The sequence below is a fragment of the Neolamprologus brichardi genome, chromosome 6, assembly GCF_056152115.1.
Source record: "Neolamprologus brichardi isolate AB-2024 chromosome 6, ASM5615211v1, whole genome shotgun sequence".
NCBI lineage: Eukaryota > Metazoa > Chordata > Actinopteri > Cichliformes > Cichlidae > Neolamprologus > Neolamprologus brichardi.
This window is the reverse complement of record NC_142109.1, coordinates 34,384,641-34,402,260: the sequence shown is the minus strand read 5'-3', so window position 1 is coordinate 34,402,260 and position 17,620 is coordinate 34,384,641. Positions and strand designations below refer to the sequence as shown.

General features: G+C 41.9%; 1 protein-coding gene across 1 annotated transcript in view; it reads right to left on the bottom strand.

The window, feature by feature from the left end:
• The window catches only part of LOC102800191 (regulating synaptic membrane exocytosis protein 1-like), a 107,214-nt gene that overhangs the window by 57,297 nt on the left and 32,297 nt on the right, over positions 1–17,620 (bottom strand). The window contains exons 4-5 of the mRNA XM_087842186.1: positions 8,038–8,339; positions 6,678–7,594 (exon numbers count right to left, since the gene is read on the bottom strand). Of these exons, the coding sequence (XP_087698312.1) occupies positions 6,678–7,594; positions 8,038–8,339 (1,219 nt within the window). The remainder of the gene's footprint in view (positions 1–6,677; positions 7,595–8,037; positions 8,340–17,620) is intronic.

Below are 17,620 nucleotides of genomic sequence, written 5' to 3'. Positions count from 1 at the left end.
GAAGCTCCAAAGCTCTTATATTTTAGTATTTAGTTTCTGTTAGTTATATTTTTTATTGAATTTTTATTACATTTTGATTTATTATGTCATCCAAGTGTTTCTGTTGGTGATTATCTGCTGAGTTGCTTCCTGTTTTATTTTAACAGTCATCTCTGGCGTCTTGTGATTCATTTACTTCCTCAGGCATCGTCTTGATTGTCTTCAGCTGTGTCTCATCACCCTGCTGTGTCAACTTCCTTAATAATTACCCTGATGACTTTAAATAGTGCTGTTTTCCCTTTTCTTAGCGTCTCTTAACGCCGTAGTGATGGTGTGATGATGATGTGAATGTGTCGGCTCTTTCCAGCCGATTGCTTCACCAGAAGGCAGATCACACAAAACCCTGTTTAACAGCTCATTTTGAACTAGTGACATCTGCTGGTCATTTGATGTGCAGCAGCCCTGCTGTGATGATACATGTGGGCTACACACCAGTGGATCTGTAAACGTAATAATGTATCAACTAGAGATGGCACGATACCACGTTTTTATGGCCGATACCGATACCGATATCATAAATTTGGATATCTGCCGATACCAATATGAATCCAATATAGTGTGTTTTTTAATCAATAATCAATGCATTTTGTATAAGTTCATACTCAAGTTTAAATAAACAACAACACTAAAGCTATTCTGTTACACCTGTATGTAAAAAATACACTGCACCCAAAATATTTCATAGTTCAGCAACACTGATCAATCTAATAAACTTTGGGTGTAAGATTCAGATAATTATTTATTAAAAGCTAGACATTTTAAATGAGATTAAGAAAGAAAAGTATGTCTTTGTGTGTTATGTCGCAAGTTTTGTGAGGTGCTTTTTTTAATATTTAATGGATCGGATTACATTTTTTATTTCTCTCCGATATCCGATCCAGTAATTTACGTCAGTATCGGACCGATACCGATACGTAATATCGGATCGGTCCATCTCTAGTATCAACTGTAGAATGCCCGTTTGAGGTCCTGTGTAAAATACACGTATACACCTCCACCTAACCATCCTCCTTCGACTGTTTTGAGACGACGCGTGCTATCAGTGGGAGATGTCAGATCAAAATGCTCTCTAACTGCTGATATTTTCCGCCTCTTTGTTGGCTCCATAATCTCGTTGCAGAGTGCTGATGATCATCAGAATCACCTCAGACCGCAAAAAAATTTTCAACCGCTCAAATCCGGTTCAAATGACATGAGGCAGTCACGTCATTTCAGAGAAAGGGTTCCTCGTTTATCTTTGGTCATGTGGTTTCTGAAGAAAACAATACAGGCGGTGGGACGGGCTTTATTTGGGCACGCCCCCTTTCCTTGACACAGGCCTTGGGGCTTAAGCATCAGACGAAACATCAAAATTATTTAGCCTGATCATTCCCTGTGTGCGTCCTCCCTTTGAGTCCATGTGGATTTAGTTTTGCTTTACTCTCCCATGTGTTTGTTGGACTTTGCAAACAGCTACAACATCCTGTCTTCTGGATCTGTGTTTGGGTCCTTTGATACCTGCTAGCTGTGACTAAACTGTGCTCAGATGTTGATGCTAAAACCCTGTGTTCCAACAGAGGATGACCTAAGTAGCTGCACCACACCCCAGTATAAGATAAATAAGGATTATTCTGAACCATGAATAATGCAAAGCTACTCTAGATTTTAAGAATACAAATATGGAGCTGGAAATGGGCAGCACAGTTTAGTGTGTGTCACGGCAGTAACGGCTAAAAACATTCATAATCAAACTATTATCATTACTCTCCAACTTGGCCTGTCCAAGACTGGCTAAGTTGGAGAGAGAAACGAGAGAGTGTCCGTGTATCCCAGCGCTCATTAACACTGACAGATGGTCGGATCAAGTAGGAAAGCTAACTGGCTCTACATCAAGACAGAGGAGCCGGGGAGATTTGCAGTCATTGTTTTAAAGCAGGAGTAAAACAACAGCAAGAAAACATCTGATGGCGATTTTAAAATCCTTTGAGTAACTTCAGTTTGAGGTACGTGGGCAGGCAGAGTAATTCATGTGAAGTTTTTTTGGCAAAATGCCTGCAGGGAGGGAGAGAAAATAACTTTTTGGTGGACGTGAATGACATTCTGATAGCGACAGACTGTGGTAAATATGCAGTGCTGGTCTTGTTGGACATGACCGCTGCATTTGACACAGTGGATCACGATTTGCTGATCTCCCGCTTGCAGCACTGTGTGGGAATTTCTGGTTCGGCACTTTTGTGGTTAAAGTCCTATCTCCTAAATAGGACCTTTTGTGTTAAGTTGGGGTCGGCTTCATCCTCTGTGGCCCCTCTGCTTTGGGGTGTGCCACAGGGATCTATTCTTGGGCCGTTATTGTTCTCATTGTACCTTTTGCCTCTTGGTGCGATTTTCCGGAAACATAAAGTGCCATTCCATCTATACGCTGATGACTGCCAGCTCTACTTACCTTTTAGTCATTCTGATAGTCTCCAAACTCGACCTCTGCTTGACTGCCTTACTGATGTCAAAGCATGGATGGCAAAATACGTTTTAAATTTTAATGATCGGAAGACAGAAGCGATTTTATTTGGCCCAAATCGTTCTTCTCATACTCCGGATGTTGATCTTGCAGCTTTGACTTCCCAACTAAAGAGTTTGATCACAAATCTTGGAGTTAAAATTGATTCTGCACTTACCTTTGATGACCATGTAAACGGGGCGGTAAAATCAGCATTTTATCACCTCAGACGTTTCTTTCCAAGCGTGACTTGGAAAGTGTTATTCATGCCTTTATTACCTCACGTTTAGATTATTGCAATTCTCTTTTAATAGGGGTTGGGCAGGGCACTTTGTCACGCTTGCAATTAGTGCAAAATGCTGCGGCACGATTTTTAACTGGCAGAAGAAAATTTGATCACATCGCTCCGATTTTGGCCTCGCTACACTGGCTTCCAGTTGAATTCAGGATCCATTTTAAAGTCCTTTTATTGGTTTTTAAATCTCTAAATGGTCTGGCACCTGTTTATTTGTCTGACTTGTTGAAGCCCCACGTCCCCACTCGTTCCCTTCGGTCAGCTGAGCAGTTGCTGCTTTCGGTCCCAAAGTCACGGCTGAAACTTGGAGGAGACCGAGCGTTCTCTGTTGCAGCGCCGATGCTTTGGAATAACCTTCCTCTCCATATTAGACAAGCTACATCAGTGCCAGTTTTTAAGTCTTTATTAAAAACCTATTTTTATTCCCTGGCTTTTAACTCTGTGGGTAACTGATTTTTTATTTTTATTTTAATGCTATGTCTGCTTTTATTACTATGTGCATATTAGTGTTGTACAACACTTTGGTCTACCAGGTGTGTTTTTAAAGTGCTATATAAATAAATAAATGATGATGATGATGATGAAGATGAAAGAGTAGAAACCAAATGAAGCCTATACAATCGTGGTTGATGGAGAAATCAGGAAAAAAAAGTCTGAATGACTTGAGCAACTTTAGTGATGCTAACTGGAACACTCGAGAGGATAAATCCTGACGCCACCGTTTAGTGGATGAGCAAGCTGGCAGATAGCTCTTTATTAACAGCTCTTTGTAGGTATCATTGTTTAAGACAAACACAGCATCTAAGTGATAGAGGCTCTGCTCAACTGAAGATTGACCAAGTCACTCTTACTGTCCTGAAGGCAGTCCTGGTTCACTCTCATTGGTAACTGACTGATATGGAAAAATCATCTGTTTAAGAGGAGCACGTGAGCATCCACGCTATCACCTGACCCTTCTTCAGCAGCTCTCTCCCTAGTTTCCAATCCACATCAGCGTTCTTTGGTATTTGTCTGTTTTAGTTTCCTGTTGTGTGGACTTTCACATTGTCATTTTCTCTGAGCCAGTTAGAGAAAACATATCAGCCTCAAAGCCACAGCATCCTATACTTTACTGGGCCTTCATGCAGCCACTGTCTGAAAAAAGCTTTTAGCTCTTCTGTCTTTGAGGCAGCTTTATGCCCGGGTGTCACGTCTATACTCACAGACAGAGCTGTGTGGCTGAGATGAGCATATTAATGATCGTCATACAGCCAATAACTGATATAAGTCTCTGAAACCTGAGCGTTTGGCTCATAGAGCTTGACCACACATAAAAGGTTTAATACCAGCAATGCTGTGGTAATTTGTTAATAGAGTGCTTCAACATCAGAGTTGAATTGAATTTTATTGTCATCATATTTATACTTGGATCCTAACAGTGATACACAAACCCATCTTATCTTTTTTATCACTTTTCGCAAAACTTTAACAAATTTTTCATTCATTATATTTTTGCATAAGTAAAATAACAGAATGTCACCTGAGCTTTCGAGGGCTCAAATACGGCTTTAAACTACACCATATGACTTAGTAACTGTGTATATATGACAGAAAATAAGAGCCAGGAGCCAGGGTGGCACAGTGGTGGTACAGCACGGTCACTTAACTGGAAGAATGCTCTTGAATCAAACCTGCTGCTCAGCCTTTTTGCATCATTTGCTTTCGAGTTCACTTGACATGTATGTTAGACTAACAATATTCCCATCATTGACCAAATATTCCATCAATTCATATTTTCATATTATACGGTAAAGAAATGTATGCTAAGGAGGGATATATATACATATATATGTATATATATATATACATATATATGTGTATATATATACACATATATATGTATATATATATATACATATATATGTGTATATATATATATACATATATATGTATATATATATGTATATATATATACACATATATATATGTATATATATATACATATATATGTATATATATATATACGTATATATATATACATATATGTGTATATATATACGTATATATACATATATATGTGTATATATATACACATATATATGTATATATATACACATATATATATACGTATATATACGTATATATATACACATATATATGTATATATATATACACATATATATATATACATATATATGTGTATATATATATATATATATATGTATATATACGTATATATGTATATATATACACGTATATATACATATATATGTGTATATATATATATACATATATATGTATATATATATATACACATATATATGTATATATACGTATATATATATATATATGTGTATATATATATATATACGTATATATACATATATATGTATATATATATATACACATATATATGTATATATATATATATATATGTATATATATATACATATATATGTATATATATATACACATATATATATATACATTCCGTGATAATGCTTCTAAATAGCTGACCAATAAGTGCCTTCAAGAGGAGCTTCAAGATGAGTGCTGATTGGTGGGATTTGATACAGTCTGTCGAACTTTTTAGTTACATCTCAGATCCATGTAATGACACGTGATTTCTTAAACCAAAAAGATCTCTGGTCATGTCTAATTTAAAATGACACCAGCATTAATCTGACAATGCAATGCCTTCCATCGCACAACGCATGCTACATTATTATCCTGTGACTTTTTCTTATTGCCAGAGATGATGAGAGTAAAAGGATACATCCTGTTTTGAGGCCCAGCTAGCTAAAGAGTGTTTAAAACAGCTAATAATCCCAATCCACACCATCTACCCATTACCAGTCCCTGAGTTATAGTAAGCTGGATTAAAACATCTGGAACACCATCCTTCTGGGGCTGACCAGCGAGAGATAAGCTGATGCAGTAACCCAAACACTCTTGCGTGGGTTATTTTAGCACAGCCCTTGATTTCTGTTAGTGCGGGGAAATCCATAAGTGCCAAGAAGATAGCAGAAATCGTGTAGCGTGCAACTGCAACCAGGCTTGAATTTAGTCGGTGGGACATGGTTGGCTGTTGCAGCTGGCTGTTAGCAAAGCATTACATAGCCAGCGAGCCACTGACCTAATTCCACAAATCTGCTGGCCTAAATCACAGGGACTCTCCAAATAAATGAGAGCTGTCCTGAGAGCAGCAGGGTTTAGCCACAGCACAGAGGTGTAGATGACACACAGGGATAGTAATGCACTGCATGCTGGGTGGGCACTTTATCCTGTCGCTTATCATATAGTTTCACAGTCCAAAACTAGAAAGTGTTGGTTTTAGAGTAATCTTGGGGGTCAAAATACATCTGGCTTTTCTCACATTGTTTGCAATTCCACTACCGATGCAGAATCCAGTGGAAAATATATCTATGAAGTGTGAGATTATGTTTTTATTTTACCTTATATCTGATCAAAGTGGTTAAAAACTGTGGCAGATCTCTTGTCCGGTCTATTGATCTGTCTGTCTCCCAGAGTATTAGCAGCAGATCAGATTTCAATTAGTCATCAGATCTGCTGTGATTCTAATCTTGCTCAGAGCACGCCGGGCGCACAGTGTCGGCATGGTTCTTGACAATGATGAGAATACAGGAGAGACCACATTAAAAGTGTTTCATTTACACAGAATGAGGATTACATGAGGAAACAAAGTATGAACGTGTGGTCTAGATAAGACCAGCCAGAGATCATTAGCAAAATATAATGAGAAGACTCGTGAGTGAAAAAGAAGAAGAAGAAGCCTCAACGAGTAAGGAGAAGTTTCTAATGTACAGAAATGGATGGTAGCTAACGGTGTAAGGAGAGGTTCAGCTTAGTAAGCACATCTGTCTGACTGACCTTTCTCGCTGACACTTTCCATGTCCACGTCCTCACAGCTGGTGTACTCGGGCGTGGAGCCGCCCTCCTCCTCTGAGCTGCTGATGGACATCTGCCTCTTGTTGACTCCGCGCTTGCCCTTGTACGACTGTGGAGGGGGTGGCCGCAAAGACTCCGACTGGTCCGAGCCCTGAGAGTCCTTCCTCAGCAGGTTATCCACCCCACCCTTCTCTCTTGATGTCCGCGTTCCGTCTTGGGGTCCATGCTCCAGGCGACTGTTGTTTGGACCCCAGTCTGAAGGCACGGGTCCCCCGAGTTGGGACCCTGATCTTCCCCCTCCACTGGCAGGGGGAGCCCCACCTACAACCCCCACGGTCCTATCTGCAGAGTAGGCCCTGTGATTCTCCATGAGGGCCTTGCGGTCTCCTTCCCCACCTCCACCCCTCCTGGCAAGACGGTTTTCCGGCACCTCTCCTGTGCTGCCTCCACTCCCACCCCCTTCACCAGGCCCCAGTCCGACCTCATTTATTGCAAGATCACTGTGTCGTCGCTCGTGCCGCACCTTCGACACCTTGGCGTGCATGCGCATCTCCTGCTCCTCCTTCTGTGGTTTGACTGGGTATCTTGCCAAGTTGGGGTCACTGCGATAGCGGTTCTGGAACTCCTCCTCGCGCCGCTGCCGTTCCCTCTTCTCCTCATCCTCTGGACGCCTGCGGTGTGTTTCTGAACGACCCAGGTTTTCATTCCCGTCCTCGTAGTCCTGAGAGTGGATCTTTTCCAGCCGCCTTCCATCTCCTAACCTTCTCTCTCCTCTGTCTCCGGGAACCACCCGCTCGTCCAGAGATGACTGTGAATACAACTTGTCTGCTTGTCTCCGGGCAGAACCACGTCCCATGCCTCCCTTACCATTTTGCTCATGGAAAGAAACTGGCCTTTTTCTAAATGAGAAAAGAAATTCGGTTATTTTATAAAAGCAAACACAAACACAGGAGCATTGTTTGCATGCTTTTTGACAGAAATATTTTGTGCTTTTTAAATATTCTTTCTTTTTTTATTTTCAAAATCTTCTTAGTTCAGTCACGAAGGGCTATCAACAGATTAAAAAACTACTAACCAGGATGAGACAGCTATGAATTCTTACCTAACACACCCAAAGAATTAAAACAAAGGGATTGAGTCAAAGACCTCTCAAGACCTGCCTGTGACCTACCTTCTTCTCTGGTTAAGCTACTGCAGACTCAGAGCTACATAGCGGATTAAAAAACACAACAAGGGCTTCAGCAAATTATTATACCATGAAAACTGAATCCTGCAGTACTGCTAGCTTTCACCAATTCCTATGTTAAAAATGAAAAGAGGCAAAGATAAAGAGGAATCTCACTTTTCTCTTGGGGGTTCACTTTGAGAGCGAGAGCCAGGCATGGTGTCAGCGCCCTTGGGAGCAGTGACACCGCCGGGCGGATGTGTCCCGTCTGGTGGCCCTGTGTTGGCGTTGGTGCTGGACGGTGGGGCTTGGGACCTGGAGCGGAGTAGCTTCCTGTCCCGTTGGGCCTCACCTCCCGTGGCTGGATTGTTTAAAGAGGTGCCCAGGCTCCCGGGCCGCACCCCTGACCCCGAAAACCATTCTCCTGATTTGGTGAGAATCTCCTGTTGCTTACGGCACTGGTTGCATACCCACATTACCTGGAAAGGTCGAAAGGAAAGACGAGTTTGGCAAACTCATTTCAAATCACCTCTGAACGTCCACCAGGTCACCAGCAACACATCTGGGCTTAGCTCTGAACTGTTTAACATGCTTAAAAGGTACATTTTCAGAAACTTTCTTAGCATCTAACTTTCCATAATTCCATAAAAATAGGTGGATTCTAACTTTATCCAAACCCCTAACTCCAGATGGGTTGTGGGTGACCTGCTTGATGTCAGGAGGCCAAATCTGCAGCATTAAAACATCTGTACAACGCAGGTGAACTTTAATGTGCTTTTAGTTTAGCACCATAACTTTACTGGAGCAGAATCAGTTTTTCATAGACATTAAGAGTCTTGCTTGTGTATCAACAAACACCCAACTCTAATATAAAAAAATGCCAGTCCCATACTTGCTTCTTTCCATCCTTTGCAAAAACAAATAAAATATTAAAGAGCACAAAGAGCACCGTGATGTCATAAACTCTGCCGTTTGATCTATTTTCTGTAAACACAGCTTGTCGGAGGCTGTGGTCAGACGGGTCCTGTAAGAGATCATGCTTTCCTCTAAAACAGCTCTAATTTTATCGATAATATTTTTATGATTTGAATTTAGGAGCATGACCGTGTTTCAGTTCATACCTCATTTTGCTGATTAATTTAAAAGCAAGAACTGAAAGGGGAAAAAAACAGACTAGCGGGCTTCAGCGGCTCCACGTGGACATCATGATCTCATCTACAGAACTGTTACACCTTCATGGGTACTGCAGCGTTCTTCTTTATTAAGATGCATATTTTTCTGGATTGAAGAAGATGATATAACAAAAGATCTAATATAGGAGTTATAAGGCCAGACAATAATAGAGATACAGAGCACATAGAACTGTGATTTCTAACTGTGTCACATGAAAGTTCAAACATTTTTGCTCCATTAGGCCATCATTCCTACAACTGTTAAAACCAGCTACAAATTAAGAGTGACGATTATACCGATTTAAGATAAAAATGATTAAATCCCAGTCTTTATCGTCTAAATCAAACCCACAGACAACATCAAATACTCACATGTAGCCATGGCTACAGAATATCACCTCACTTCAACAGCACGAAAAAAAACAGGATTTATCTCCCTCCGTATTTATAATCCCGCCGGTTTATTTTGCGGAGAATAAATCCACCGCAGAGAGGAAACACAGTGGTCCTTTGTGTTACGTCGCAGAGCCTTGGCACAAAGTGAAAACAAAACACCTCTGGGACCTTTGGAAAGCCCCAAAATGTTAGCCCTCCTTGACAGGCAGTGAGGTGCGCTGTTAGCAGTCAGTTTAGCAGTTAGCTCTCAGTGAGCCAAAGGACATTCATCATGGCCTGATTGAATCCTAGTTGGCGCATGTCCAGACTAATCTAAAGTAAATCAGCTGCCCGCACGGCCCACAGCTGTCGGGCAGCCGCCCAGCAACACACTACAGTCTCTTTCTCTCTGTGTCTTTCTCCACCTCAGCGGAGGGGCATCAGATTAGCAGTGGCCAGTAATCCCTTCACCCTTATACAACTCATCATCAGCTGACAATGCCAGCTCACAATTCATAGCTTTTAACCTATAGTGCACCATGCCTCCCCTCCTTAATGTGCATGATGTGTAACATTTAACCCAACAAACATCTGCCAAATGGCCAAATCTTATTATTTTGATACCAAATGTTAAACCAACTTTTAATTGTGATGGCACTGTGGCAACCTTTCTTCAGATCGCCTACATCCCAGCTTTTTTTGGTAAGGCGCCAACTGTAATCTTTACTTTCTTCAACCAGAAATGAGCTGAAGTGCTTAAACATCTGGGGAGCTGGATCATTTCACTGTGTTAGAAGTTTTGAACAAAAGTTAAACAAAACAACTGATGGTTTCTAAAAAAATCCGATGCCAACCTGCAGGATTGTTCTGGTAGATGTTTAGGTCTCTGCATAGAAACATCAGTGACTTCATCAAAAAATGCAAAAACGATGTTGGTCCATCTTAAAAAAGTAAAAACCAAAAGCCATGGATGTGTCAGGATCTGAATGAGTGGATCTGGTATTTTCACATTGCTGTCCTGTTTGCCTGGGCGCAGCCCTGGTTCCTCACCTGCCCTACTCACCAGCGAGGCTATATTTAAGACCAGCGCAGCCATCTATTCTCCGGCCAGTTCGTCAGCTACCTCATGGTGGTAACCAGGCCTCATTGTTTCTTGTTTTTGTGCTCATGCTCTGTAATTTCCTTGTGTCTCCAACTTCCTTGTCAAGTCCCCGCTTCATTCTCCTGCAGCTCAATTACCTGGACGCTGGTCTCCTTGAAGAGTCTCCACACCTCGCCTTGGTTCCTTGGTATTCCCAATTTCTACCAACATTTCATTCTGAATTACAGCCAGGTAGCCGCACCGCTAACTCACCTCACCTCCACCTTTTGTTAAGCTAAAACAGTTGTTCACATTTGCGCCCATTTCAGTCTACCCTGACACCTCACAGCCATTTAGTAAAGCGGTAGATCAGATTCTAGAGTTGGGGGTCCTACTGTCAACATTCGGGGCCCCAAGGTAAGCTCCAACCCTGTGCCTTCTTGCATTGCCTTACTCCTACAATGTGAAATTATAATATGGGTGACCAGGAGCTGTTAGCAGTCAATTGGCCCTAGAAGAATGGCGGGACCTGCTTGAAGGAACTGAGCAACCTTTCACTGTTTGGACAGACCACAAAAATGTAACCTATCTAAGAACTGCTAAAAGACTTAACATCTGCCAAGCCCGTTAGTCTCTGCTCTTTGGTCACGTTAACTTCTCAGTCTCATATTGTCCAGGTTCCAGGAATATCAAGCCTGATACCTTGTCCTGCCAGTTCCCCCTGTTGGGGAAACCTGCAGTCAGCTGAGACTGAAGAAGTCACTTGGATGAGTGACGAAACATTTCTCCCAATTAAAACGCTACGTCCAGATGAACAGAATCAACCTTTTGAGATTTCCTTACCTGGATGATTGAGCATGCATGAAGACAATGGTTGTTATGCTTGCTCCAACCACTGATACCCTCTCACAGATCATGGTCATCCATTCCACTAGATTTAGTCACGAGTTTACCTGCATCAACCCGGGAAAAGCATTATTCATTCCATAATAGACAGAGTTTCCAAATCAGCTCATTTGATTGCTCTAGATGAACTGCCTTTTGCCTAAGAGACGGCCAAGCTTCCTGTTGATTATGTTTTTTGGACTCCACAGCATTCCTATGAAGATTGTCTCTGATAGAGGGCCTCGCTTTACTTCACAGGTTTGGAAAGCCTTCTGCTCTGCATTGCCATGGTCAGCCTCCATTTTCTGAGTACCATCCTCAGACCAATGGCCAAACCGAGAGACTCTGGAAGTTCTCAGCTCTCTGCTGCATCACTACACAAAACCAAGCAACCTGGTCTTCACATCTTCCTTGAGTAGAGTACGCACAGAATTCACTCACCTCATCTGCAACTGGTCTCTTGCCCTTTGAAGCCTCCCTAGATTACTGACCTCTCCTGTTCCCATAAGTCGAGACTGACCTCGCGGTTTAATCTGGTCCAAGTCCAACGCATCTGGACTTGGACCAGGGAGGATCGTCAGTGCCGCTACACAGAACGATTAAGATCTAATGCCTGCTCCCAGGTATGAGCCAAAACAAAAGGTATGGCTCACCGCTATGACATTCCTCTGAAATCGCTTTCCCGTGAACTTGCTCCACGTTGCATCACTAAATATAAGAGATTGAATGTGTCCTCATTCCTGCGGCAGTTAGTTCTCGGACGCTCACTTGGTTGCCTTACCCAGAGCCTCACGACATCCACCTGTAAGTAAGCCTGCAGAATCAATATTCCTCTCTCCTCCTTGCATTAACTCCTCATTCTCAGAACTACAGACGCCCTCTTTTCCAGTGCCTCCATGTCAGAGACTGCACTACGTACCCTCGTCGTGTCATTTCTAATCTCTGTGTTCGCAATAAAGTTTACTAATATCTTATTGCTGTTCCGTTTGGTGTCTGCATTTGGGTCCACTCCCATGCACTGGCCTCAGGCCCCCCTTGACAGGATGATCCATGACAAGGTCTCTGTGCACGGACCCCAGCCTTGAAATCCGATCACCTGAAGACTTCAACGTGCACGCTAGACAGTCAAACAGGTGAAGACAGAATATAGACTTTTATTGGACCCTCTATCATGGCTCTCACATCCTGCCTCCATCGTTCTGACTCCCTTGACAGTTGGAGCTTCTACATCAGTAATGCAGACCAGGACCGCCCTTACAATAATGGGCTAGGCCTTCTCCAGCTCATAAGAGTCGACTAACATTCAGATGGATGCACTCAGCCCCTTCCTCCGCAAAAAGCCACAAACATCGTTGTAAAGTCTGACACAGCAAAAACTGTTACTGTTAACATCACAAACGACAAACACAGATATAAATGTCCCTGGATCCAGAGACTCATCATCCTGTTGTGGAGAGTTGGTTTTTTATCCTCAGTGGAGGTATACAGTCTTGCTTTTATTTTTATTTTTTGAAACACATTATTTTATAACCTAATGCATACCACAGTAAAATTTCAGTAAATCAAGAAGGCATTAAAGAAAAAATAGATACCACCCAACCCCACTGCAGGACAGAGCATTTTCAGCACTTATATTGAGCTTCATTCAGCACCATCTGCAGTGTGCGTTGCTTTGCAAGTTGTTGCCACTTTCATCCCCAAGCTTTATCCTGAAATTAGATCATCATACAGAAGACGTGTGTCAGTGTGCTCTGGATCCAGAGAGAGACATTTATCAAAGCACACCTCTGTATATGCTTCAAACCTTGCACCATGGTTGGGGGAGGGTAGTAAACAATAAAGAATTTATAGGAACACACGCACAAACAAACACACACACAAACACACACAAAGGGGATGTAATAAATTTAATCCTTTACTGGAGTGATTGCACTCTGTGTTCCTAGATAGCCTGAAGCATGTCGTAAGGGGAATTAGTGTGTCGGTGTGTATATGCTGGTGTGTCATTGCATAGATATATACATGCACCCGATAATGAGTATGCGTGAGAGAGACACAGCATGATGTGAGACCCTCCAATCAGCTCTCTCCGTCCATACGCGGCCCACTCTGGTGTCACCACGGGTTCATGTCGCAGCTTGACTGGATGCCGCGGAGTGAGGACGCGTCTGTGCAGATGTGCGTTACAGGACTTGTATGTAGGACGCTTCTCAAACCTTCATGCCTGGAAGAGTGTGGCGTGGGCGACTGCCTGTAGGCGAGGTGTGTGTAGGCAGTGTTGTTGTTTCTGTCGTGTAATAATGTCAACCTCCTTCTGCCTAAAAATGTGCTTCTCCATGGTAACCAAATCACACAGACAAGCCAGTGAGGGAAAAGGCTACAAAGCTGTGTGTGTGTGTGTGTGTGTGTGTGTGTGTGTGTGTGTGTGTGTGTGTATAGTGCTAAAAGGCAATAACAACAAAAATTAAAAAGATAAAATTGTCACCTGACAAATAACCTGACTGAAGCTTCTGCAGGATTCAAAAGAACGTGAACATGGACTCATCTCTCTCGTTCATTTCTTCTGTTTCTTTCCTCTTTTAACCTTTAGTTCGGCTTTCCATCGCATTTGTTTTATCCTTTCTTTCTTTTGCCTCCTTATTTACAACACTCATGTTTCTCTTTTTCTATTTCTTTCCTTGCTATTCATTGAATTTGATCTCTTTCCCATTCTAACCTTTCTTGGCTTCATTGGTTCTGCTCTTTTTATTCCCATTCTTATTCCCTTTTCCTGATTTCCTTGTTCCTGTTCTTAGTTTTCATCCTCCCCTTTCATATTTCCTTTTCTTGATGTGTATCCCAATTTTTTCCTTATTTTCTTTCTACAATTTTTTTTTTTTGTATTTTACCCTTCATACCTCCACCCAGCCCTCTGTTTTCCTTCCCTCTCTTCTCAAAGCTTTGACTTCAGTTTCCTCTTTCCTATTATTCCTCAGCCCTTCTCTCCTCTCGTTGGTTTCTCCCCTCATTCCTCTTTCTCCCCTCTTCTTTTCCTTTCCAATTTCCATTCCTTATTTCTTATCAATAAATCTTTCTTACCTCCTCCACCTTTCTCGTCTTTCCTTTCTGTTGGTTTAATTTCCCCTCTTTCCCTTTCTCTTGGCTTTTCTCTTTCCATTTTCTTTCTTTCTAATCTCTCCTCACTTTCTCGCCTGGCTGACACACCTGGCTGACTTGACAAATGAAGACACGGCACACCTGTCACTCTTATGTCTCTAATTCTCCACCCCCACCCTCTTCTTTTCCCACCCCCGGCGTCTGGGACGCCCATCTGCTGACAAAACGGGAAAGGCGTGCATCGCTGCAGCAGCTCGGCCGGCGGCAGCAGCATTTGACGAGAACAGCATTCATTTAGGCCTGAACTGCGCGAACATCAGCTTTCCTTAAATGGGCAGAATAGATGGGAGCCTTGGGGATGGCAGATCAGTGGGGAGACGCAGTGGGCTTTCAGTGTGCGCAGCGACCCCGCCTTCAACACAAACACATGCCTCGACAGGATGACATACGAGGCGGTGCCGAGTGTAAACTGCCATCATTCACGGGGAATGGTAAATCGTGAATGGTGAGAAGAACGATGACCGGCGAAGACATAATGCTCCATTTCCACTAATAAGGCTGTAGATCAAGTCTGTAAGCAGGCCAGACCCACTCTGTGGTGAGGAAGACTGAAGGAAAAAGGTGGCGTGGCTGTAAATCCACACCAGTTTTCCACTTCCGATCTTGAAATGCCTTTCTCACCACGCTCTACATCACCACGCTAAAAAGAGCTTTTAAAACCACATAAGATTAATCAAAATTACACAACGTGGTCACGTTTCCTCTCAAAAAAAACCTAGACTACATTTCTCACCAGTTTAACAACATTTTAAATGAAAAAGATGAAAGTGTTTTGTGCACTAAACACTAAACGCAGCAGTGTCTGTGGACAAAGTGCATTCTTTAATTGCATTAGAGAAGACAGTGATGCAAACCAGTAGTGTAACAACGGGAATATTTTCTATGGCTGACGTTGTTAGTGGAGTGACCAAAAAACCTTGCATGTGCTCACCAAGCATTCCTGTTGTCCTCATTTCCAGTGCACATGTTTATTCTTCTACCGCAGTAGCTTTGCTTGATTTACAGTTAAGAACAATCCTTGTTTGTCTCATACTTGGCCTCGGTGCAGCCCTTCAGTTCCAGTTTAAGGCAACTTTCTACTGATTGGTTGGATCTTGCAAACTAAAGATTTGACCAGCGGGTTCCTGTTCCTGTTCCTGCTCACACCCACAGCTGAACTAATGTTCTGCATTTGTAATCAGCTTTTATACAACTTTGTTTAAGTAAAGGGAAAGATTATGGGTACGTTGCCAACATAGAAGTCCTTGTGCGCCTTCCTTGAAAAAACCCCATCAACACAGAGCCTGACATTAACGGCGATGATGCTATACGTATGTAAGAGAGGGGGAAATCAACAAAACAACATAAGAACCAAAAATCCTCCAAAAAGCCCACCGGAAGCACAGGTAATGGCTGCAGTTGGCAGTTTGTTTCACTTCACTTCACAAGTTCTTTGTGTGCATTTATTTTGTCTTCTCCACAGCACAGGCTAAGTTAGGGGTCTGAGATCTTAATTAAGCAAACATAGAGGAGAGAGATTTTGATTTCAGATTTTGGATATGAAATGTAGCAAAATGTTTACTTTTTCTGGCTCCTGTCAGTCGTTTATCTGATTTTCACATCATTCTTCTGATTAAACTCAGTTTGTTTTTCTCACAGTAAAGTCCAGCAAAGTTAACTCGATTTCTCTGTTGGTTGAAGATCTTATATGTCTGCTTGATTTATGAGGAGCGACCTCGTTGCGTGAAACCCAACCATGTTTAATAGGAGCAGAAAATAGGAAAAGAACAAGAGGTCCTCTTTTAACCCTGAGGTTTGTTTAAAATCTGGCTGCTTGCTGATTGCTCTTGTTTCTTGCCCAGCTGGACTCTTTGAACTCAGCAGTAGAAACAGCCATGTGTGTCCAAAAAACTCTTTGAATTGTTTACGTGGGCCTTCACTTTCCAGCGAGGATGATAATAATAGGAGCTGAAACAAATCACTTTAAGCATTAAAAGGCGCGTCTTCAGATTGTTGACACTGACGTATCCAGTCAAGGAAGTCCTGTCATTAGCAGAGATGGGCAGTAACGCGTTACTGTAATCCAATTACTTTTTTCAAGTAACGAGTAAAGTAAGGGATTACTATTGAAAAAACGATAATTAGATTACCGTTACTTTCCCGTAGGAACGCTGCGTTACTAAAACCGTGATTTTTTTGCGAGAATGTCTCATGACAGTGACGTAAGCGAGTGCGACGTTCGTGACAACAGCTGTGTGCAGATCAACAATGGATCATATATATCGAGTGCAGAGAGAGTATGAGCGTGCAGCGTTTAAAGCGTGGAAGTACTGACCTTACTTTGAGTTTGAGTCCATAAAAAGTGACAAAAACATTAGTGTCCGTTGTGCGTGGGAAGAAAACTTCTTTTTACAGCGAAAAAAACCCCTAAACTTCCAAACAAGCACCGAGTAGCTACGACGTAATGGGAAACTCACAGAGAAACTCGCGGATTCTTCCACTGACCGCTGCACACCTGCACCAGGGTAAACCTCCGCCTACCCCACTCCTGCTTTACAGGTGAAAATAGAGCAACAGGACCGCTAGTCTTTGACTTTATTTATTTTCTGCTGTGTTTTACTTGCATCTATTTGAAAGAGTGAGTGTAAACACACACAAAAAAATATTTTATGTGCTGGAATGTGCAGAAAATAGGTTTAAATGTTAAACTAATTTCTTCCAGTCAGAGAATGTTGCAGATAATTAAATTTTTGCTTGATGCATAAAGTTAAAAGATCAAAACTAATAAAACAAGTTTTAAAAAGAGACTTTTCCATTTGATTACATTTTGTATGATGATTATGTAGAAAAAGTAGAATTGGGCTGAAAGATCTATCACTTTATCACCTATTCAGGTTGTAAATCGTGTTTTTAAAAAGTAACTAAGTAACTAAGTAATTAATTACTTTTGAAAATAAGTAATCAGTAAAGTAACGGGATTACTTTTTTGGGGAGGTAATCAGTAATTAGTTACTGATTACATTTTTCAAGTAACTTGACCAACACTGGTCATTAGAGCTGCACAGTGTGCATGATGGACAGCCATCAGCTTTCAAATCCAGGATGTGCTGTC